Source organism: Ooceraea biroi, chromosome 1 (genome assembly GCF_003672135.1).
Source record: "Ooceraea biroi isolate clonal line C1 chromosome 1, Obir_v5.4, whole genome shotgun sequence".
In the NCBI taxonomy this organism is placed as follows: domain Eukaryota; kingdom Metazoa; phylum Arthropoda; class Insecta; order Hymenoptera; family Formicidae; genus Ooceraea; species Ooceraea biroi.
This window is the reverse complement of record NC_039506.1, coordinates 6,524,869-6,550,072: the sequence shown is the minus strand read 5'-3', so window position 1 is coordinate 6,550,072 and position 25,204 is coordinate 6,524,869. Positions and strand designations below refer to the sequence as shown.

The 25,204-nt window shown below is 33.9% G+C and overlaps 1 protein-coding gene, 1 long non-coding RNA gene and 2 pseudogenes across 2 annotated transcripts; 2 read left to right on the top strand and 2 right to left on the bottom strand.

Annotated features, from left to right (window-relative positions):
• Positions 1-4,835: 4,835 nt before the first annotated feature.
• On the bottom strand, positions 4,836-6,425 carry LOC105286784. The gene is made up of 2 exons (XR_895312.3): positions 5,717-6,425; positions 4,836-5,260 (listed from the first exon to the last, which is right to left on the bottom strand). It is a non-coding gene; the product is annotated as an uncharacterized LOC105286784 (long non-coding RNA).
• Positions 6,426-8,281: 1,856 nt separating this feature from the next.
• Positions 8,282-13,146, top strand: LOC113561829 (paired mesoderm homeobox protein 2B-like). Its single transcript, XM_026969178.1, has 4 exons — positions 8,282-9,457; positions 10,141-10,219; positions 10,516-10,739; positions 11,013-13,146. The coding sequence occupies exons 1-4, from the start codon at positions 9,040-9,042 to the stop codon at positions 11,660-11,662; spliced, it is 1,371 nt and encodes a 456-aa protein (XP_026824979.1). The 5' UTR covers positions 8,282-9,039; the 3' UTR covers positions 11,663-13,146.
• An 81-nt stretch (positions 13,147-13,227) lies between these two features.
• LOC113563554 lies at positions 13,228-15,363 on the bottom strand (annotated as a pseudogene).
• Positions 15,364-18,230: 2,867 nt separating this feature from the next.
• Positions 18,231-24,911, top strand: LOC113561378 (annotated as a pseudogene).
• Positions 24,912-25,204: the final 293 nt, after the last annotated feature.

The following is a 25,204-nucleotide window of genomic DNA, read 5'->3' as shown; positions in this document are numbered from 1 at the left end:
TCGAGCATCAACGCTCGTGAGATGACAGAACGGGTTGAATTGAATAAAAAAATTCTATATTATAATTTTCCAAACAACCATATATGTAAAATTTTGTAAAAACCCTCTCGAGCAGCTTTTCGTTCAGAAAATTGGCAACATATTTTATACCTTGTGATCAATTAGTCATCGCGTGGACCCACATAATTCGTGAGAACGCGAATGATTCCACGTACATTGTGAATCGCTTTCTCATGACATGTTGAGGGCAAAACGCGCTCTCTGTTCTTTCTCTCCCTCTCTTTCTTTCCTTTTATTGTCCCGCATAGAGGCTCACCTACGTAACGCAATATAATGTGGCTGCGGGTGGAAGTGATTCACGGGCACACATATCTACGGATCTGATTGCTCCTGTATTCATGGAAAAATGTGGAAAAATGCGCCCATATACCAAGTCGCCTAAGATGGTCAAGCTTTAAAATTTATCTCTAGATCGCAACTTTTTCTGATCGAGATATATTCCAAATCATGTTGTACCTAAAAAGTTTCCTTTTATTTATGGTTTTATTAATGGGTATATAATATATGAATACTAATATAAGTATGTATATATCTTTATTTATTTTGTTGCAATAATTAACAAACAATACAGTGATGAAATAAGATCATTCAAATAAATATTTCAAAAAACATATATTAAAATATAAAGAAATATGTAACATAAATATAATATAAATATATATTACAAATTAAGCGCTATCTTCTTATCTTCTGATCTAACAATATTTTTTTCATACAACTTTTTTATGTACTTTTCAGTATACTTTTAAACTTTTATTTCTTTTTAGGAATAAACAATTTATTTTGTGATATTTGAGGTTGTTATGACGCTATTTCTAAAGTCTTAATTTGCTCCATCAGTAAATTATACTTTCGGGAGTCCTCCAGGATCCCGTATGGCGAAACCATATGCTTTTATAGTCTGCTGGCTGAGAGATGACTCTTGTGCCGACACGCGACCCACAGCCATTCTAAGCACTTAATTCTCTATCATGACCGAGAGGACTATCGGTATAACTGAATTCTCTGGAATCTTTTGTCATTTTCGTAGCTACAGAAATAGAAAAAGCAGTATTGATTAAACAGTCTTAAATTTAACAATCTTAAAGTCTTCTGTCTGGTGTGCGTACATATATACAGGGTGAGGCACCTAAAACAGGCACCTGAATATCTCGGCTGTTATTGGTGATAGAAAAAAATGTGTCAGACCAAACTTGCATGGTTTCGAGGGACACATAATTTGTTCTAAATAATTTTTTATTAGGTGGACGTGTAGAGGTCATATGAAGGTCAACTTCGTTTTTTTAAACGGTATGATATGTTGTTTTACGTACCATTTAGTAGAGCGTTTGAAGATGCGCACATTGATCTACGGGTCAAAATCATTCAAGGTCACTGAAGGCTAAAATTTCTAGAAGTGCTAGAACTTTTTCATTTCTGAGTTTACGGTATTTTCAATAGCAGAGAACTCTAGGCAATATAAAAAATATAGATATTAACGACTCAGAACTACTCGGAAAAGAAAAAATTTCTAACGGCTAGAACTTTTTCATTTCTGAATTTACGGTATTTTCAATAGCAGGGAACTCTAGGCAATATAAGAAATAATGGTATGAACAACTCAGAACTCCTCGGAAAAGAAAAAATTTCTAACGGCTAGAACTTTTTCATTTCTGAATTTACGGTATTTTCAATAGCAGAGAACTCTAGGCAATATAAAAAATAATGATAACAACAACTCAGAACTTCGCGGAAAAAGAAAAAATTTCTAACGGCTAGAATTTTTTCATTTCTGAGTTTACAGTATTTTTAATAGCAGAGAACTCTAGGCAATATAAAGTAAATTATTTTCCCTTGCAGTTGGCCTTCAGTGACCTTGAATGATTTTGACCCGTAGATCAATGTGCGCATCTTCAAACGCTCTACTAGATGGTACGTAAAAAAAAATATACCATTTAAAAAACGAAGTTGACCTTCATATGACCTCTACGTGTCCACCTAATAAAAAACTATTTAGAACAAATTATGTGTCCCTCGAAACCATGCAAGTTTGGTCTGACACATTTTTTTCTATCACCAATAACAGCCGAGATATTCAGGTAGCCTGTTTTAGGTGCCTCATCCTGTATACGTACATCTATGTAATTGTCTAAATAATTTTATAGCTGTTTTTAAAGTTTTTCGATTCGGCATATAAATTTTTTACATTAAATCGAAATACATAACATATTTTATAAATAAAATCTTTTCGTAGTCGATTAAACAGAATAAAGAAATACATTGATACATTTTTATATATTGAATCGAAATATATAACATATTTTATAAATGGAATCGATTGTCGTAATCGATTAACAGAACATAGATATCGCAGTGAGAAACGATTTGGTACAGGAGTACCGTTGAGGATATAAGCGACGGATACGAGCGAGCGCGGTCGTCGCGACTTAATCAGGATGCAACGTCATCGTTTAAAGTGTCGCATTTTCTCGTCGCTTCGAAGGGTGATAATTGTGCGAGCTGAAAAACCTGAGTAATAAACGCCCCTTTAAATACGACAAAACAATTTTTTTTCTGGATTTTACCAAAAGTTCTTGGGCAAGAAAGAGGATCCATGGTCCAAAACTCTTTGCTTACTTATCCCGCTTTTAAAGAACTTCAACTGCATAAAACTTTAATAAGATATGCAAAAGTAATCAGACACAAAAGAATAAGCGATATCTTTTTCTAAAGAGCTTGTTTATTTCATGCACTAGATAATAAATGGATAATATAATAACAACCTCAATATAGGCTTTTCCTAAGCAGTAACGTTTAAAAATATGGAAAAATAGAAGTACGCGTACATGTGTAATTTTTCTATCTGAAGTATTTAATTATACCGGCAATATTTATTAAGTATTACTGTTGTTTTAAATACATATGTGAACGGCAAAAAAAAATAGCAGCTTCCGATATTTAGACTGCTTGTCCAGTAAAAATGAAAGAGTTAGCTAAACACGAATTACAAGTATGTTCTATTCTAAAATAATAGACCTTTTCAGACGGATGCTCCAGATCCGCTTTTGGATTCCATACTTTCGTTTCGCCTAAAAAGATCTCGCTTCCACGAAAGTGTTATCTATATTTACTATTACGTATCACGAAGGTATACACTGTTCGCATGTTACCGTATTTTCAAAAGTACCGAACGACGTTGGGAAACAATTCACATGCTGGGTCATGTGCCAGAAATATATATTATATGACGAGAAAGAAAGAAAGAGAAAGAGGAAGAGATTTTATTCTCTCTACTGGAGAATGAATGGATCTGAATTCTAACGTTTTATTGTGCATGATTGAAAGAGCGTCATTCAGCTAGTAATAATCGATAATTTGTAATAAATGCTGTACATAGAAATATATTCTTAACAATCTTTTGGTTTTTAAGTAGTTTGAATAGAGACAAGATAATTTACAATCTATGTGACACATTATATGTATCTTACAATCTTTATATTATTCAGAATGTTATATTTAAGTAATAGATTTTTATAACTGTAATGTAATTATTTATATTCATTTTTTTCTTCATTTCGAAGGTATAATATCAATAATTATATAATAAAGTCTATAAAAGAACACTATAAGAAATAAACTTTTTGTTAATTAGTATTAGCAAAAATGTTATTGTTTAGAAATCACTCAACTCAATTAAACATATTGTATCTGCAATCAACAGAAGAAGCCTGAAAACGTAACATTTTGTCGATGATACTAGCGGCATATAAAGAGAAAGAAAGAGAGAAACGTGGCGGAGGTTCCCTGTCGCCTTCGCGCAATTACATCCAATTGAAGTAATTTAGACCAATTGAGCGTTAACAGGCTCAATTGGCGGGCCCGACGCTGCGCGTTCGTTGTTAAAGACTCGACATACCTAGGACGTAAAAGAAATACGAATAACGTGAAGAAAAAAAGTCCAACGTTAAGAGACGTGGTCGCATCCGCATTTCTCTCTCTCTCTCTCTCTCTCTCTCTCTCTGTCTCTCTTTCTCTCACACACACACACGCGTGCATATGCGCTTCTGACATAGCTTGCTATCGTGATTTCGCATTCAGAAATCCATGATATCTCTTATATAGTTCAGCAAATATAAAGATATACATACAAAATGTACAATATATACATTTGATATATTGATATAGTATATCAATGTATTAACTTTTGACATAGTATCAACTTGAACTCAGTAGATAACAAATTGATTGATACTTTATATGCAATTATATTATAAAAATACATTTATATTTAAATTTAAATACAATTATATTATAAAAATACATTTATATTTAAAATATTTTTGTAATAATATTGTTTTGGCCCCTAGCTCTATATATAGCGTTCTATTGCTACTTCATAAACTATTATCAAAGGTTTTATTACTGCTAATATAAAATATCAAACAATTTATTTCAAACTAATTGTACATTGCATGTTTTGCGGTTTTATTACTGCTAATATAAAATATCAAACAATTTATTTCAAACTAATTTTACATTGCATGTTTGCGCGTTGCGAATCACTGATATTAATTAAAAAATAATTTTGACGCTTTTATATTAATACCACAAAATATCAAATAAAATGAAAAATGAGAAAGATACAAGAAAAATTAAAAAAATATAATTAATATAATGTATTACTTATAATTGATGTATAATTGGGATGAAATTAATTATTAATCATTATTTCATAAAAGAAATTAGGAACGACATAATTGCAGCAACTGCGCAAATATAAAAAATAGACTGGATGATTCATTGGTTACATCTCTGTATTTCTGTGAAACTGCTAACATTTTATTCTTCCAATATTTCATTACATATCTATCTTATTTCGTGAATGCGACACATGTAGCACATAGCTAAAAAAGGAATATACTAATTGATTACTAATATACTCGTATGTATGAAGTAATACTGCATAGTATAAGTTAATACTGCAAGCTAATTTGACTATGATAGTCACAGCGGTGGAAGACGTAGCCGAAGAGAGGTGGAGTTTAAAGGGGCCGAGCTACTTTGCCCCTCAGTAACCGCGCTGGAGGGGCAACGACGTATCGCATTCGTCTTCATCTCTTATCTCTTTTCAGGTTTCGTCCAATCCAGTCGCTGTGAGGTAGGGAGTACTCGAATTTCTCCTTCCTCATTTATCTCCGTTGATCACCCTTTTCTCACCCTTCTGTCCGTTCATACCAAAAATTTCATTTGCATAATCATTGTATGCACATGTTACATATTTTTAGGATACGTTTCAAAAAGCAAATGAGTAAGTAGTAATTTTTTAAAAGAATTAATAGTTATTTTTTAATCACATTGTGATAAAAAGCGAAAACTCGAAAGAGTGCAAATAAATTTCGAACTATTTTATTGTACAGGATGGCACACTTTTCAAACACAAATAAACAATTTCAAAGATCCAGAATTTAAGATAAAAAATTTTTGCACTACGTAACAATTGAGTATCGCGAGCACCGCGCGCGCGTTCGGTTTTCACAAGCTTTAATATTCTATTTGCGAGCAACAAAAAAATATTTTGCTCTCGCTCGCTCGCGAACTCGAGTGGAACTCTGCGCGCGCACTTCCGCTACGTCGTGCGAACGCAAGAAGAAACATGATGGCGCGGATATATAATCACCAATAAAAAAGGATCACTTCCGCTTTTAGGTCACTCGCTTTAATTTTGTCTTGACTATTCTTCCAACGACATCGTGAAACTCAAACACCTGACGCGACGGTGACGGACAGTCGGTGGCGACGGTGGCACAATTGTAGTAGGTCATGTTCACACTACGCCGATGAAGAACAAGATGGAGGATACGCGACAGATGAATGCAAGAGAAAGTCGCGGATGCGGAGGGTCAGTGCAGGAGACTGCGTTACACTGCAGCCCGTTGCTCACCGGACCTTCACTTATATCGTCGCTCAGCTAATAACGCTAGTAATGTGATATGATTAGCTTAGTTGAGTTCAGTTTAGTTCGTATTCGTTCAATTTAGTGGTTCGCCAGCAAAATCACATCGAGTTAAACCCATTTAGGCCAGTTAAGTTACCGACTTCTCCTCGTTCTCTTGCGGCCTCTATCGCTGCCACAGCCGCCGCCGCCATTGGCCTCCTGGGGCCTGTCAATACTCCTCGGCGAACAAAAATATACCGCCGATCGTGGATACGGGCCCGCATGAGATCCTGCCCCGCTGCCGTGAAACTGGAAATTAAATTGCCATAGATCTTATCTCGTCCATTACATCTCATCCATGAACGAGGGTCTCCAAATGACTTCGCCCGAAGATGCCCAAAATATCCACCTAGAGGTGTAACTTAGAAGAAGCATTTGCTGTTCATCAGTTGTAATCTCTAAAAACATTTATGAGAATTTCCATGAAATTTTCAACAAGGAATAATGATATCTCTGTAAGAATTTATAGAAGAACTAAAATCTTAAAGAGCCTAGTAACGCATAGAAAATTGCCAAGAACAAAAAGAGTGCTAAATCATCGAATTTAAAGCTGCTCTGGTGCTTCAATTAAATAATAAATGACTGTTACTGCGCTCCATTATTTCGCATCGAGAGGAACAATATGACGGATGACGATGAAACGATCACCCGCATTACAGCACCTTTGCCTCGAAAGTCTTATATTAATTATCACATCCCCTATATTTGTCACATTCCCCATCGTCAATCCTGTTCCATGATGAAACCAGTCAACAAATATACTTTATTACCTGAATATAGATATGTATCACTACTGTTACTATTAATTATCACCAAGACGTTTTGTCACGTATTTCGATACATGTATCGACAAGTATCGACAATAATTTTCTGATGTCAGAAAATTTATACATGAGTACTTTTAACAAATAGAACAGTCTTGATAAAAAGATATATCAATAAAAAAGAAAACATAGCGAAAAAAGTAGTTATTTTCTTTAAAAAATATTATTATTTAATAATATGAAATATGACGAACGAATAAGAAGTTATCGAGGAGATGATCGAGGTGGATCAGGATCAGTAGACAGTCAGGTTGGAGACAATCGATTGGAGCAGAGAGCGCGGTAAAATTAGCGCGCGTAGAGCCATGCGCTAATTACTGACAACGAAAATTAGCGGTTAATATACGCGTATATACGCACGGGGCACGGGGGTAGTTTGATTGGGCCAATTCGAGGCAATTCCTGGCGATTGCTGATTTCATTGAGCTTGCGCTAAGAGTGCCTGGGCTCAGTGCAACGCCAACAGTGCTGGACAGCGGACCATGGATCTCTTCTTCGAGGCGACGAAGGTATACGCGCTACGTGTATCGCCTCGATCGAGCGCGGATCGATCGATCAGCAAACGACACGCGCGCAGATTTTCTGCTGCGGATGTTGAGCGGAGCCTTCATGATTCATACCCGTGAAATTAGAAAAGAGAATAAGACAAGACGAAAAATTGGAGAAATGATTTGAATTGAGAAAATGAAAAACACGCGAAAACCAAAAATGGAGACTTATTCGATAAAATCCAGGACGCGTCTGGAATGCTCTTTCATGTCGATAATAGTATTTGTGTATACGAAGATCTACAAATTCTTCATTGTGTCGCATCTAAAAAACACGAGTGGCTAGAATGATCTAAGTGGTAGAAACAGAAATATAGAAAACGAAAGACGACAGAAAGAATCGTGATGGAAGAAAGGTAAGATATTTTAGGTAACATTGTAAGATAATTTGTTTTATCATGTCTGTGTAACTAATCAAAACAGAGAGACTATATAAAGTGTATTATTATATCCTCTGCCACACATATTATTTTTACTATATGAAAAATTCATCTAGAGAGATAAATGTTCCTGTTTTTCTATTTTAGAATCTTTCCATTTATATGCAACATTTTAGAATCTCCTTACATTATTTTCTCTTTAAAATTCTATTTTGTTTCCGATTTTTAATTTAGGTACAACTGCATTTAAATTATATTGCACTCCTGTGCAATTTAGACTTGCAAGACAGAAAATAGGCTCCTCCGTTCCACGAGAAAACGATCTTCTCTATTCCCACGAGCTGACGTTTACCCTCACGCATATGATCGCACCCTCGTATTATCCACCTCCGTTGCAGATGAAACTTTTTTGCGCACAGTTGGAGAGAGGGGCAGTCGCTCGCTGATCGTCGAGGATTCACCAGAGGCGGGGAGCGAGGAAATGTGGTGGGACCGCAAGAGGCAGCATCACCGCACCCGCATGAAGCAGGATTGGTCGGGTCCCGAGTATGGGGGCGGCCTGGGCCGGCATGCTTCGGAAAATATAAGCCTGTGTGAGAGAGTGGCGGCTGATTAACTGGAGACTCGGGACGGAGAATAGTGGCGAGAGTGAGTGTCCCCACGGAGAGAATAGAGGACGGACGTTCTCATCGGGGAGACGTCGTCGTCGCCGCCGCCGTCGCCGTCGTCGTTGGTCCAGTTTTCCAAGGTCTGCCTTGGAATAATCGGCCGGCGCGTTGTGCGAGTTAACGCTGCTTAAAACTAATCAAAATTAATCATAACCCGGGTAACAATTGATCGCAATTGTCGCGCTAGCTCTATTACGGGTAATCGGACAATCGGTTACGGCCGCCTCCTTTTTTTCCATCCGACAGGAAGCCGGAAAGAATCTCGGAAGACAAATCTCGGTGAAGTCACATGATGATTTTCCATTATCGATATTGAGGTGTGAGACAACAAACGTTTATCTCTTTGGAGTTTAATTTAACCGGAGGAGAATCCATCATATACCACGTGAGGATGTGGATTGAAACGGAATATACTTAAAAGAAGAAGCGCCACGGGAAGGAATAACGGAGGGGTGAATAGTAATTCGTGATATTCACTATTGGATCAACTCGGTCAACGGAGAAATTCAACGTGCATTCAACAACTACTGCTCAACTTATTGAATCAAGGTTTTTCGCGAGCTACAACACAAGAGGCTGTTTAAAATGGACGGCGCTCCATCGTGGGACGATCCGATCTTTTCGGATTTCGGAAGTCGTGGGACCACTGGAGCCCACATTCAGGTGATGCTGAGTCTGAGTGGCGGCCATCACGGCGCCGGTGGTGACTTAATGCCAACTGGCGGTGGTCAACTTCACAAACTGGATTCATCTAACAGCCCGTCGCCGCATCATCAGACTGCATCGCAGCATTCGCATCATCTACAACAGCAGCAGCAGCAAAAGGAACTGAAGGAACTCGAACTGTCGGGCATGTACGCTCCTTTGCCGCCGCAGACTCAAGACGTCACCACGTCAACGTCCACAAGCGTTACGCCAACTTCGACAAGCCTGCAACAAAGTCTGCAGCTCGGCAACGCACTTAAGAGAAAGCCCGACGATCCCATCAACGCGCTGGCACCAGGTAATACAAATGTATATTTTGTTTTCTTTTCGCTTTTCTCAATGCTTTCTGTCATATTCCATTGTGTGTAATAACATCGTATCTTCATTTGATAATTAAATATTTATTAGACTAATTAAAGATATAAAATAGAAAAATATGAAATATTATAATTGAAAAGAATGAAAACGAGAAGTTTTATAAAAACAATCGTTCTATTTCATTATATAATATTCTAAAGACTTTAAGATCATTTTAAAATCGCAAAAGAAAAATTTCAAGTTTGAGAAATTTTTCTACGAAATGATACGCGAAAAAGATTACAACTCATGCATGCCTAAGCTTATTAATACATTCAATTTAGCTAATTTTTCGTTTACGCCAACTGGATTATTAAAATTAACTGTAATGTGTTCATATAATAATTTGCAAAATTTTAAAAATATTAATTAAAAGTATTAAGTTGTTTAAATTTAAATGCAATTGTGCGTTATAATTTTCTATTATTATTAAACAATCATTATTTTGCAACTGTATGTAATTACATTGCTATAATATTATTCATGTCTTAACGCATTTATTGCATCGATCACCGGTAACATGGCGGTGAATGTATTCAGAAATTGAGTGAAATCATACACCAGTATTAAATCATTCTTAAAACTAACGATTTTACGATTGATGGAGCAATATTAACTTTATAGTTAACAGCGAAGCACAACCAGCGAAAAAGGATTCGAAGAAGAAGACTGACAATAATAACATCAAAAAGAAAAAGACGAGGTACATATATGACATAATCGTATTAGACATTTTATATCTATTATTTTATGTTTTATATAAATATCTTAAATTATACTTCGATAAATATAAGTATTTAATAATGTTTAATTATTATGAAAATCGCACAATTAATAAAACTTTATATATGGAATTTTTCGATTTAATTCAACTTATTCTATTTCCATACGAGCGTTGGCTAGAATTTTACCGGACATCCTGTAATTTATCACTGATTTAAAGAGAGATCTAAATATATAGAATTAAATTATATTTATACAACATTATGTATTTTTTAGAACAACTTTCACGGCGTACCAACTCGAGGAACTGGAAAGAGCTTTCGAGCGGGCACCGTATCCAGACGTTTTTGCCCGTGATGAACTTGCAGTAAAGCTTGCTCTGTCTGAGACCCGCGTGCAAGTTTGGTTTCAAAATCGTAGGGCAAAGTGGCGGAAGAAGGAACCGCCGCGCAAGACAGCCGGCTATATGGCCACGGGATCCGCCAGTCCTGGTTTATCAGGTGAAATTAGAGAATATACTATATCGTAAAAGCAGTTTTGCAAAATTTTTTATGTCAGTATTTCACAGTCAACCTGCATAAATATATCTCATACATTTATCTTGTAAGACATAAAAATTTAAACAAATTATGAAAGAAATTATTTTGGACACTAAATTGACAAAATGACTCAAAAAGAACCCCTCAAAGAGATTTGAGGAATTCAAGAAAGAGCTCTATGTTTATTTAAAATACATTTATTTTCTAAACTGCTCTGTATTTTTTCCATCAAAGGTTCCTTCACCTCGCTGAATAATAATCTCAACCCATTCGCATCGCCGACAACGGCAGCGGGTCCGCCAGACGCGTGGGCGTACTCGTCAGCGTATGACCTGGCACCTCACTTGAATCTGCTCAGTCCATCCAACTCGCCGTATTCGAGCGCGGCAGCGGCGGCTGCTGCCGCCGGTTTCGGCAACAACGGGGGTGTTTCATACTCGTCGTACGCAAGCATGTTGCCAACGCAGCACGACGCATCACTGTTCGCCGCGCCGACCGCTGTCGCCAATACTATGCGGGTCCACCAGGACTATATGAACCCCGGTAACAGTCCACCACCGCCACCCGGTGGGCCTCTCACCCGCGCCGATTATCAGACGATGGTGACGACACACTCGCCGCCTACTCATCTCACGGGTTCCATATCCGAGGATGAACACGGCGGCTGCCTGGCCGAGAAATACGCGCACGAGCAGGCCGATTACGGGCAGCAGCAGCAACAGCAGCAGCAACAGCAGCCACCACCGCCGCCACCTGATCAGAAGCAAGACTATGGCATGCACTCACCGCAACATGCACGCCAGGCTATGAAAGATCAGGTGATGGTGAAGAGCGAGCCTGGCAGCCAACAGAGCTACGTGCAGTTGCCTCCTTTTCTGAACTGACTCGCGGTCTCCTCCGCTCCAGGCTTTTTCTAGACAATCCGTTGGGGTTTCGTGACGGGCGCGAGGAATATTAAATCTTGGACACTGTCGATTTTTGAATGGACTCTCCACTAGCGCTATTTAATTTATGTGTTATTTTATTATGGCCCTAAAATGTGTATTTTTATGTTTAATTAAAATAATTTTAATAATTTTGTTATTTTGTAGAAGAGAGAGAATGAATAAATTGTTACAATTGATTTAAACAAAATAAAATTGCAATTACTGATTGAAATGCTAGAAAAATAATAAAAATAGAATTAAAATTGAAAGCGTTAGTGGGATTCCAATCAGCGTGGCACTGAAGCTATATTATAAAGATATTTTCCGATCAAGTTCGAACATTCGTGTTTTGTACTCGTTACTTGCGATCGATAAGAGATTACATTGCGCTACTTTATTTTATATGCAAGGTGATACGCAAACTTTGTTAGCGTGTTTGGGTAGTCATTCTAACAATAAGTGAAAAAGTTCATATGCACCATGGGTCGATTCGATTTCGTTGCCAAAATGTGGACTGAAATGCATCGCAATGCATCGAAAGTATCGTACGAACACGTGGAACGCCCAGTTTGATCCTTGGGAGGGATTCTGGCAAGATTTATCAGTTTTATGACAGAACATCTTGTTATTTGCCGTAAAACGCGGTGAATCTTTAGACTTTTTCTTTCAGTTCATCGATCCCCTAAAGTTTTGACATTTAAATACGGGACATCTAGTTTAATCTCTCACGCGAGATTATACAAAAAGAAATTAATTAAACTAATTTTAAGTGACATCACAAAAGACACATGTGGTGATTATTTATATAAAAAGTTAGCGTTCTAATCACATTGAACAACATTTCGCGATAGTTGTTAGTACTTGATCATTCTTTTATTTGCTTTTACAGAAGCTTTGCATTAATTAAAATACTGTCGAAAAATAAATTTTAGTTGCATTATTAGCAATTATTTCTTTAAGAAAATAACTTTTCTTAATGTGCTCGGCTAGTGAAAAAAGAAAGAAAAAAGAGAGAAAATAAATATTAGATCTATAAAATAATTTGAAAGTTCTCGAGTATGCGTGCCTTGGATAGGTCGGTGCCTTATAAAGCGAATATATTTGGTGCCTTTGTATGAAGAAACATAGATTTCAATTGAAATAATCTCTTATATTGTCTTCGACTTCTAAGCAAGAATAATTTATAAAAGAAGGTGAAGAAGAAACACTTATAAAAGAAGATGAAAATGAAGATATAAAAGAAGATGACAAGATTAATCAATACATAAATATCATTCTCTTTAATGTCCCATTTAACTGTTTATAAAATATGCTACTTTAAACGTTGTACTTTTCATATCATTTTTACACATCACATATGTTACAAATACACAATCTTGTCTATTGTGTAATAATTTTCTGTAAAATACTGTTTACAAGTAAAAATGTTTATGTACTGTGTACGTTGGTGTTGTTATGTTATATACTAGATGGCGTTGAATCATCAATCAGATTATTACAGATGCTATCGCTATCTTCGATGCTTACATCATCAATATCTGAGTACTCGTGTCATCATAATGCCCTTTTAGGCTACGTTTAAGACTTAGAGGATCCAAAGATTGTTGCTGCGCATTATATTCTGCCGCTCCAAATGCCATCGTCCGTGAAATGATTGTCCTTTTCCAAGCATGTACAAGCACAACGCAAGATATTGATTATTAGTAAACGAATGCTCTGTACTATTCGAATATTGTTGTTTCAGGTCAGCTAGTACTTCTTCTACTCTTGATCTACAATTAATAGAAAATTATTAACAATTTCTGGAAATTTTATAATATAGTAATATTTATATTCTTTCTTTTATTAGAACAATGAGATTTTCAAAAATCATCTTCAAAAAATCTTTAAAAACTAAAATGAATATAAAAGGTAAAATATATATGTAAAAAAATATATAAATTTTAAGCATTTACAGTTACTTTATCAAATATTTTTAATTGTAAAAGTTCTATTTTAAACAGATAGAATCTATTATATATAAATTATGCATGTAATTACTGTGCATAGAGTACGATGTGTATATTTTGGCATATCTCGCTTATTGTAAAATTGTTGTTAAGATATTTCAACATTTGGTCAATCTCAACAAATCCGACCGTTTCCAATGCTTGTGCCTTGCCAGTATATTTATTAAATCGACATGATCTGTTCCCAATTCTTTCGAGAATACGTATTTTAGGGCCTTTTTAGTTGAGATTATACTTATGTTGTTTTGCAGAAATCTAGAATGGTATATTAATTAATTCAATAGAAGAATGAGATACGAAAATGGATCGACGATTTTGTTAGATATATTCATTATGCCGTAAAACGTGTATTAAAAATACACGTTAGTTAATCAGTTAACTTTTTACGTATGTTAAGCACATTTACGTGAAAGTATAAATATCGAAGTTTTACTTACTTTCTAAATTAATTTTTTGGATAAAATGGTGTGCGGACGGGCCCACTTTACACGATTAACAATATGTAGGAAGTCTATGCGATCCTTCGTCATGTTAGTGTGAAGGATTATATCCAGAATTCGAGGATGTTTCAGCCATATATACAAATCGAATGCCGCTTTATCATCTCCATCCGCTCAATAAAAGTTTCATTATCAATCTTTAATATCTTATTGTACTTTTTTATCTGTTCGTTCGGTATTTCGTATCGTTTAAGGGTCACTAACAATTGTTTTATGTTATTTGCGTCTTGGAAGAGTAGATAGGGATAATTCTTTAAGAATGTCACAATCGGCACTCCACAGATATCGTCAAAACTGTTCAACAATAATCTGATGTTGTCGGCAGAAGCGGTAATGACAAACGCATGTTTTTTTATCTGTGTAAAAAATAGAATTGCATAAATATATTTTAAGCATGTGTTAAAATGCGAATATTTAAAGAAGTAATTAATTAATAGATTTGCAGATATTTAAACAAATTGATGAAATGACTAAAAAAAAGAATTTGAGAAAACCCTTATATTTATTTAAACTGTTTTATATATATAAAAAAAGGAGAATTAATCTAAGAAATAATTGCACTCACCATTTTCTCGTCGTAACCAAGATCAGTTCTGAGTATTTTCAATGTTTCTGCAATCATGCTTACGCTTTTCCACAGTTTATAACTGCGCAATAGTATTCTATCATCCAAATATGGTAGCTCAAATACCTCAGTTTTGCAATGTAAAAGACATGCCTGATAGTATTGTTTGGCCGTCAATTTGTCCTTTGATTCCAACTCGGAAAGCTTGTTTGGAATCTCATTACCAAGTCTACTAAATATATTCCTGGTGATGCTTTGCTCAGCCGGTATTTTTGTTATCTCCTTAAATGTGGATAACTGTTTGCGAAGAAGATGAGGGACTCTAAAATAACACAAGAATTCTTGAAAAATATTTATAAGTTTCGAAAAATAATTGATTGGTAAGCGACATACCTAGTTATCAAAGACACGTCCAAATTTGACACTCCTATATCTTTTAGTACATTAATTCTATGTTCTAGGCAGCAATTGCCTAACATGAAACTATATTGCAGATCTTTCAGTGGCTTGACATTGACATTATATTTCTGAAGCATAAATAATAAATAAATAAGTTATTATTACATTGTACAATGCTATATGTTTCTATATTATTGTACATTTTATAACAAATGCAATACAAAAGAACATGCTATGGAAACTATTAATTTGAGATAAAATATTAATATATATTACATATAAATTTTGTGTATAATGTAATGTTAATAAATTATAAGTTGCCGCACGCTTACTTGGAATATCATACAACTGTTTATTATTCGATGACGAGGAAAAGTAAGAATTTTTTATTTAAATAAAAAATTTGTTTAACTTCATTAGAATTTAAATTTAGAATTGTCGTTAAGTGCTTTTGCAATTTTTCCTTTCTCAATAAATACGTTGATAACCTAAACGAGTTACTGTTGTTAAATCTCATTGTTAAAAAGATATTGTACACCTTATTGTATATATTTTTGGTTTTATTTAATGACGTTTTAAGTTATAATCGTCTTTCTGTCAGTCATGTACATTTTTATTACGTATAATAATGCACCACTACTTTGTTGATTATGTTGATAATGTAAAACATAACCTACGAGTGTTATTACAGTGTGCACACAGTATATAGAGTAGCAACTCACTTAATTTTTGCGTACTGGAGTGCGCATGCCTAAAGTTAGGAACTACACTAGCCATAACTTTTCTCTCACCCATGCTTTCTGTTTCTCACTCTTTTGCGCTCTTTTTTTAGCACATTTTTAGTTCGGTATCTAAAATTGTAATAACACTTACATGACAAAAATAGCAGAAAGAGCATTGGCTGCATTCAGCAGACTCAATAGTTGGACAATTACCAGATTTTCCGCTGAAGCCCTCATCCAATTTGCATATATTTTTAGATCTAAAGGAATATACCAATTGATGATGCAAAAGCTGATGGGTGTTCAGTTGAGTCTGCTGAATTCAGTTATTTATTTATTTATTTATTCACATATTAACGTGGCAACTCCCTATTTATGATATTACGATTTAAAAAGAGAAAAAAAAGGTGAAGTTTCCTCCTACGATAGGCCCTGTTGAGTTCAATGCGAGATTCTCTTTTCCTCCGAAGAGGACAAGATTACACACACTTTGCACACATTACTTTGCTTTAACCAATACACTCATGCCCATCACGAAAGATCAGCTAGAACGCCTCCTCTCTTAAAATTCGTGAAGATGGCCGAGGATAATAGGAGTCAAGCTACGGCACTTTCTGCCACGGATCCAGGGACCTTCCTCAGAGCGATAAAGTCACTAACGGACTTCGATAGTAGCCCCGAAGTGCCAAACGAGGGAACTTCTTGAGGAGACGCTTGAAGAACTGGTATATAAAGCAAAATCTACTGCGAACAGTGCTATCGAGAAACATAAAAAGTGAAGAATAGAACTTATTTTACTTACGAGATAATAATTTATTTTACTAAATCTCATTCAAAATATGTTTTTCTTCGAATTAAAATTATTTAATACGTTACACAATTTATATTCTGTTTTATCGAATAAATAATTACAATTGTACTCAAATATTTTTAATAATTTGAATAATTTCGGATTAGATAATGTTTTCAATAATTATTATATAACCGCATTAAAAATGATTTTCGTTTATACTTACACATTTTCTCTTTTGAAATAATCTTTTAATAGAATATTTTAAAACTAATTATGAATCATTTTGCAAATATAAATAATTCTTAATTATGCGTTATTAATTCAATTAATTGAATTTTCTTGTGTTTTATACATTATAAAATTAAAATTTTAAATCTTTATCTATTTCAGACAGCACAAGATAATTATAGAGTCTCATTCAAAGCGCATCCGGGACATACATGTATGATATCCTATTTAATTCTCGGATCATCTCAGTATTGTAAATTATAGCGTACAAAGTATATAAAACTTCATATAGCCATCTTTGCTAATTATTAGTCCTAATGCTGCATTATTTTTTTTTAGACGCGTTAGAAGATTCGCGCCTGCCTCTTCTGCTTCCTGATCAGTTGTCTGGCAGTCGGGTTGCAGTCTGTACAGGCGTTCGTTACTATTGACCGCCACAGGACCCTCTTGATTGTCTTTTACTAGGTACGAAATCATATTGATGGCTTGAATACTCTTCCGCTTTGTGTATTTGCTTCGTTTTCGTGTTTCTGTTTCGTTCTGGTCTGGTCTGAGGGGTATGCTGGCTCCTAGACTTCTGTTTCTTCTGTGCATAGGTATGCAGGTAATTTTATCCTGTCGGCCGAAATGTTGTGTTTTATTTTTTTTTCCTTTTTAGGATATTTGTTTTATTACAATATTTGACATTTTTCAGATAAAATGCCTTATATGACTGAAAATAACCATGTATCCTGTTAAAAAAAATAGTTTTAATAATACTATAAAACATGAAATATAAAATAATATTTTCGTCACTATAAAACAGTTTACAAATATTTCAGGATATTCTGGACATATTATGGATAATCCTGAGGACGTTTGACGTTGTCTCTAGGAAGTTTCAATAAATTAAATTATATTATAGCTTTTTTTTCAGGTTGGAGATAGAGAAAAGCGCGGAGACTATTCAGAACTGTTAAGACTATATCAGGAAATTAATTATCAAGAATCATCACTATTAACTATTAAGAAATTACCTTCTCATTAAACATTATATTATTAAATCTCTTTTGTTAATAACTTTAATCAACAATGAGAGTTGGCTATTAAATTCTTTGCATATTACTCGGGATTATGACCTTGATGTCATATATCAAGGTCATGGAAATCTGAAAAGACTGATTTTATCTCATCGGATATTTATCGACGACAGTTTTAAATTTTCGGAATTCATTTTAAAATACGTTATATGAGTAAAATATCATATGTTCGTTATGGGACACCGTGTATCGATATTTCTGCCGTCTCTACATCGCACGCGCATATCACATCGTCGTTAAAGCGCAGAATCCAGACAGACCTAGGTTGGTCAGAGCCTCAGAGGGGAACGAAATGACATAGCATCGCTAAATATAATACAGCGAAGTACGCGTTCCACTGTCGTCGGTTACTGGCAAAGGCGACTTAACAGCGGAGACGGTCATTGTTTGAATACGTCGACATCCATCTCATCATTTACGGTCGTTGCATACGTAAACGTTGCATCTCGTGTGTTGAAATAAAGCTGACGCAGTAAAAAAATGAAGTGCTAAGTAGACCTTTCTTAGGGAACGGCAGTGTCTGCAGAGTCCTCAAGTGAGTCTCTTTACGGCTTATAATATTTTTTTGCAAAGTTCTGTTTTATTCAAAATCCGTGTCGATCCATCGTAACGAAAAAGTTAAATTGTAAATGAGAATTTTTTCTCCTAACATTCTACTTCAACGTGCATATGTAAGTATAAAAGCAGTTCCATCTTTAGTTAAAGAAACATTAATATTATTATCAATGGACTATAATAATTAGTGTTTTATCATTAAGAATCGAATCATGTTAATTAAAAAAATAATTTAATTTAAATTAAATCATATAATAATTAATTTATTATTATTATTATTAATTGATATTGTTAATTGATAACCTTGTGAAAGAATTTTCAATAGTTACTGTTATTGTAAAAATAAATCGCAAAATTTTAATTTTATTAATCTTTGACTAATTTTCAATCAATTAAAACAGTTGCTCAAGTATTTTTAAACTATGATCAACTGAAAATTAAAACTGCACATATTTTGAGATAAAAATAAACAGATATTGTCTTTAATTTAACTATGGATATATTTACGCAACGATTTTATTTTAAAGTAAAATATTTTAATCTTTGATCAAGATGTACGTAATGTTTACTACTTACTTCATAATTTCTCTTGTGATTACATACATAATGCAAAGTTTTAAAATAAAACGTTTGGACAAATAAATTTTTTTCTTACATAAAATAAACCTAAAAGAAATATAAAATAATAATTATAAAAAGCAAAAACTCAATAAATTGATTAATTAATAATTATATCACTAATATTTAGTAAATTGTTCCAAGTAAGATCTTAAAAAATACTTTCTTTTTATTACAAAAACAAGATCTAATTATGAACTGTTTGCGAAATCGAATTAATATAAATTTAATGTTCACTATTAACTGGAATTCATAAATTCTCTCATCACATCATGTTAGCATAAAAGCAACATATTTATGTGTAGCAAGGATGAGTATCCAGAAACCAGAAGGTCTTTTATCAGTTGTTATACCAACTGAACTTCCACCATCTCCGAATTCTCAACAACTGTTTATAAGTCAGGATCAACAGGTGTGTTGGTTATAAAATATAATTTAATCTCCATACTTTACTATATACATCTCCGATTTTTAACTTTTTTTCTACTGTAATACTATATAAAAAATTACAATTCCTACGTTTCTGTTATTCTAGAAAAACTGTGTGTTCTAAGAATTTTGTCTGATATACCTACATGCATCTCACATGTATTTAATGAATGTGTGTATATGTGTTTAATCATTCAATAGGATGAAGAAGCGTCTGATTGTCCTTTATTAACGCCGAGCCCACCACTTATCCAAACGGAGAAAAGTCTGCAATCGGTGCCACTGTTCAATGCCTTGGAAGGAGTTAGAGATCCATTAGAGATGATAGACACACCAACGCTTGAGAATATTTAATACGGAAGATGGACTTAACTATATGAATATTGTGAATAGTTCGAGTAAGCCTTTAAACGATGGTACGTTTGCCAACTATTAGCATATTTATAACTCATACAATAACTTATACAGTAACAGATATCTCCATATGCATTTCATGTATGTGGATTTTATTTGTCTTTTTCTACTAGTAGTTATTATTATATATTTAATTTCAATTTCCTTTAATTTATCTTTTATTGATATCTATTTAGCATATTTAATATACTAAATAAATTTTTAGATTAATAAATGAATAAGTAAATTTACAATGTCGAGCAATCTATTATTTAAATTATATTTAATTGCCTCATATATTATTATATGTTTTACTATTATTATCGTCATACACACGTGTACATCTATATTATTTATTTATTGTGTAATTAAATATCGATAAAATAATAATCAATTTTATGTAAAACATTTTATGATACCTATTTGTTCTATAAACGGGGGTTGATATTATGTGCATGACCAAATGTTTTTTCTTAGAACCGAGTTCACGTGATCCAATGGTGGAATCGACGAGTAGTAGTGGGAGTAGTAGCGACACGAACGAACCCGTTTGTGCACAGTTGTTGACGCAATTAAATACTGCTTATCAACATCTTGCACCAGATGCTCAAGCTTTAGTGAGTATTTCAAATGGGATCTCGTATGTTCCTAGATATTTTAATTTGAAAAATAAAATAACAAATTGGCACATATCAAAGAAAATTATAATATATAAATAAGAATTTATACAGATTGAATAACACAACTTGGATGGAAAGGAGAAAAGAGGTATATAAGAAATAATCCCAGATAGCACAAAACGCCCTCAGGATCATTTGCAATATGTCCAAGACATTCATGATATTTGTGGCTTATTTTGAAGTATTCTTAAGAATAGTTTTAATCAACATATACGTAACTATTTTCAGTTATATTAGGCATTTTATTTAATTGGAAAATGTCAAATATTATAATAAAATAAATACTCTATAAATATCTGGACGTCCGGAAATTTGAATATATGCTATCGAGAATTGTGTTACATTTATGTTCGATATAATTATTTTGCTCACTTACTCTTTCTCAGGAAATCTGGACATCATACATGTCATTCTGAATGTCCTTTGGATGTCCCAAAGACATCCTTGTGCTGTCTGGGGTGAAAATAATGAATACAGTTATTCCTATTTAAATAGAATCAAATCTTTAATTTGTTAAAACTGCATTTAAAAGTTTTATACGTCCATACGTCAAGATACAAATATAAATACAAAAGCTTTTTTTATAATATTGACATATTGGAAAGTAGAAAACATGAAAAATATGATATTACATTATATTTTTAATATTGACAAAATTCATATAGAAATGCTATTATAGAAATTAACAAATATTGAAAGAGAGTTCTGAATTCACTGTGAAATGTATACGCGTGAATGGTGCCGCGTTGTGACTGCACTCGCATAGCTATGCTCACATGTTTCCTTACACGCAGTTAAATTGATATTTGAAACATCAACTTACCAGTTGCTTGTACCCATGGAATCCTGTTGCAAAATAAGGTATGACTAGAGTGACCATAAAAGAATAATTAGGATAATAATTAGAAATGATTAGAATAATTATATTAATTCTAATAATAATTAGAAACTGCATAGGAATGCTGTGCGAGATAGGAAATAAGAAAAAAGCTTATTTTTTCAAGTAATTATATGTATATTTATCCATTCATTTTTTAATTTTGAATTGTAAAGAAAAAATTGAAATAAAATACCTAAAACATTTAGTAGAATAAAACGTTCGAAAATTCCTCATAAGAGGAATTCTCGAACGAAAAATATCTCGGGGAGAAAAATATCTCGAATGTCTCCAAGTAAAAGAAACCAAAAACTTGGTCACCCTAGAATTGACGCTTTATTATGGCGTCATCGCACAATGCTTAAACATATGCAGATATGTTTTGCTCTTTCCCTGCTACAATTTCTGTCTTTATACATGTCTTTGCTATTCTGCATTGTGATTCAGATGAAAAAAAAAGATTCTGAAAGAGAACTTCTATTTTCAGTAATCTCATTGATGTTATACTAATTCATCGCTTTCCGCTTCTTAACATCATCATATGTATTTATGTCGTAACTGTTTAGTTTTACAATCAGGAGAACGGTGGCAAGCCACCGCTTGTTGGGATTCAGTTAGTGGTGCCAAAATCGCCCAAAGATTATCACTTCATGAAATGGAACTGGCCTCTAATACGAAAAACATGTTACTGGTCGCTGATGTCGATTCTTACTGGATGCACTGCTTTAGTTATTGGTATCATCGCTACAATGCCTAAAGGGTGCGTATTGAAATACGTCATTTTATTTAAGCATTATGCATAAGTGGAAAAATGATAAGATTCGAAAAATCGAAAGAAACAATCACAATTTTTAATTTAACAAGATCTCCAGTGATTTGAAAATAAGAAAAATTTGTGAATTAAATAATAAAATCTCACAATATTTTTTTCTCATAAGTGCAACAATTTTGCATTAAAATATATCATACAAAAAAATTCTTGTCATAGCGAAACCGTGTAATAAATAAATATTTATATTAGGAAGTAATAAATAGATACATTTTGATTCTTGACATGAATACACATATGTATAGATATTTGCAAACATATTTTAAGACAAATTGTTAAAAGGAAAAAATATCGAACTATTTTGTGTGTCTCTATTGAATAGATGTGATCCACCGGTGGAATGGTGGCAAGTAGCACCTTCTACGAGATATTCCCAGCCTCCTTTCAAGATTCAACGAAAAGCGCCGACGGATCGGCGATTTTCGTGGAATAACCATGCGGTTGACTACTTAAAAGGGCTCGGAGTGCGAGCCATTCGACTGAATTCGATATTTCCAGCGTTACATTATCCAGAATATTACTCGAACATCAACAGTATGACGGACGTGAATAAGGAATTGGGTACTCTGGAAGATTTTATCGTTCTCGCGCGTGAAATTCACAAACGAAACATGAGTCTGGTGCTCGACTTGCCTTTGTACCCATTTGTGAAGAACTCTAATGATGAGGACGCGCTCACTGCGAAAATAAATGAGACCGAACGTGCGTTCCGGAATAGACGAGATACTGCAAACGATGCAATACTTCACGAGGTGCTACCATCCCGCATTGCCTACGTCGGTCGAAACTATTCGCGATGTCTTGTCGTCTGCATCACCACTATTAGGAAAAGCCAAAGGACAAGTGCTCTCCAGTCACTCTGATCACCGACAACATCCTGTTAGTGAGGCCATACGAATCTGGCAGCAGAGGGGAGTGGATGGTTTTTATCTCAAAGGATTGGAGCACTACGTTAACGAGAATACGTTCGTGACTAGCTTGAGATACTGGAGATCTCTTTTACACCCGAACAACATTTTTATTTGTCACATAAACCTGTTGAATGCCGCCACTTCCACCGCTGCAAGAAACTCCATCCTGTCCAGAATAGATTGATCGACGTGACTCTTCACGTGATGAATGATACAAAGGACATTAAGGCGCAGATCGAGAACATCACGAAAGGTATGCTTTTCGAGAAAGCTAGCTATCCATGGATACACTGGTCCATCGGCGGCGTGGATATCGGCAGGGTGGCTTCCGCTATGAGTGTTAAGAATGCGAGTGTGGCGGCTTCCCTTCTCACTATGATACTACCCGGCACAACTAACATATTCTACGGAGATGAGGTATGAATTAAGATAGTATAAAGAAGAGAATGTAGAGATCTACGTTCTTTTGTAACGCAAAGCATTATTAGCAATTTGACATTTTAATAGACAAGTCTTCATGAAATTGATAGAAGTTGAAAGATTGGTATTAAAAGAAAAAAAAAAGAAGTAAGAAATATTAGGATTCTATTTGTTCAGATAGGTATCGAAGATTGCGATTGTCAGGATCACAAGGATTTGGCGCATGTGCACAATTTAGTTCCTATGTATTGGGAAAAGAAGGATAACTCCGACAGCAGTTTTTCAACCTTAGGAATTACCACTTGGCTACCGGAGGCTGGGAAGCCGGTGGAGACCATTTGAAAGGTACTGTTACAAACATGGTAAAACTGAGGATGGAAACAACACCGATTTATGTCAAAGCAGTATTCAAAGAGAATCAAATCATGGTAAACTGTGATGTCAGGTAAATCTCTTAACTTAAAATTATTGTACATACAAATAATAGCATATGTAATGAGATTAATATAAATATGATAAAAATAGTAAAGTAGAAATTTAAAAGGACAAAAATGTCATGTCTTGTAAAGGTTGTATAATATATAAAATATGTATTTAATTATGTGTATTTTAATACACACACATACACACAGAATGGACTATATAAACCGTTACAAATTGTTTTTTCATATAGATAGTTACCCATAGTTACAAAAGAGAGCGACAAAATTATATACAATCACACGAGGCATGATATTTTTATTTTTTAAATTAAATGGATTCCCATTGTACTATTTCTTCCATATTTATATAATATCGACGGAAACATAATTTGTAATCTGATGGTATAGTTATTTATTTATAAATTAAACTTAATGCTTATTATTTAGATATGTCGAAGATGAATGATCGTAATTGAGCGGTGGTATCCACGAAGAAATTCTTATGCATTTATTGCCAACTTTGGCAATAAAACGCGCACCAAGGACCTGTCTTCTCTTTATTATGGCGGACGTGTTGTTATAGGACCAAGTTATAGAATGAATCAAGATATATACTTTAAAGGACTTACCGTCCCTCCTGGAGAAGCGTTTGTAATAAAATTAGATAAATAAGAATTTCGATTAAAGAATACTGCTCAGATTAAATTTTTAATTTTATTTTTGTTATATGAAACTATAATGTCAATGTTGCTGAAATAATATCAAAAATGATGGGTATTATAACAAAAAATTAATTTAAACTTTTCTTCTTCCTCTTTCTCTCTTTTGTGCAAGCTTCATTAGCAAAATAATTTATTGATAAAAAGATGAAACACTTCGTATTTTTATATTTTTTATTTGTTTTTTAATAGACTTTTTAAAAATATTGTACATTTTAATATACAAATATATAGTCGTAAAATAAAAATATATAATTATATTAGGTCAGTGCATAAGTTCTTGCCGATTTTGCAATTTTTTTATTGAAATAAAACAGCATAAATCAATCAAAGTATTTTCCATTTTCTACTT

Excerpts from the sequence above, each read along its gene's own strand:
- LOC113561829 (XM_026969178.1), top strand. The coding sequence starts at position 9,040 with ATGGACGGCGCTCCATCGTGGGACGATCCGATCTTTTCGGATTTCGGA. Across the intron at positions 9,458-10,140 it reads CATCAACGCGCTGGCACCAG|TTAACAGCGAAGCACAACCA; the intron begins GTAATACAAATG and ends TTAACTTTATAG. Across the intron at positions 10,220-10,515 it reads ATCAAAAAGAAAAAGACGAG|AACAACTTTCACGGCGTACC; the intron begins GTACATATATGA and ends TGTATTTTTTAG.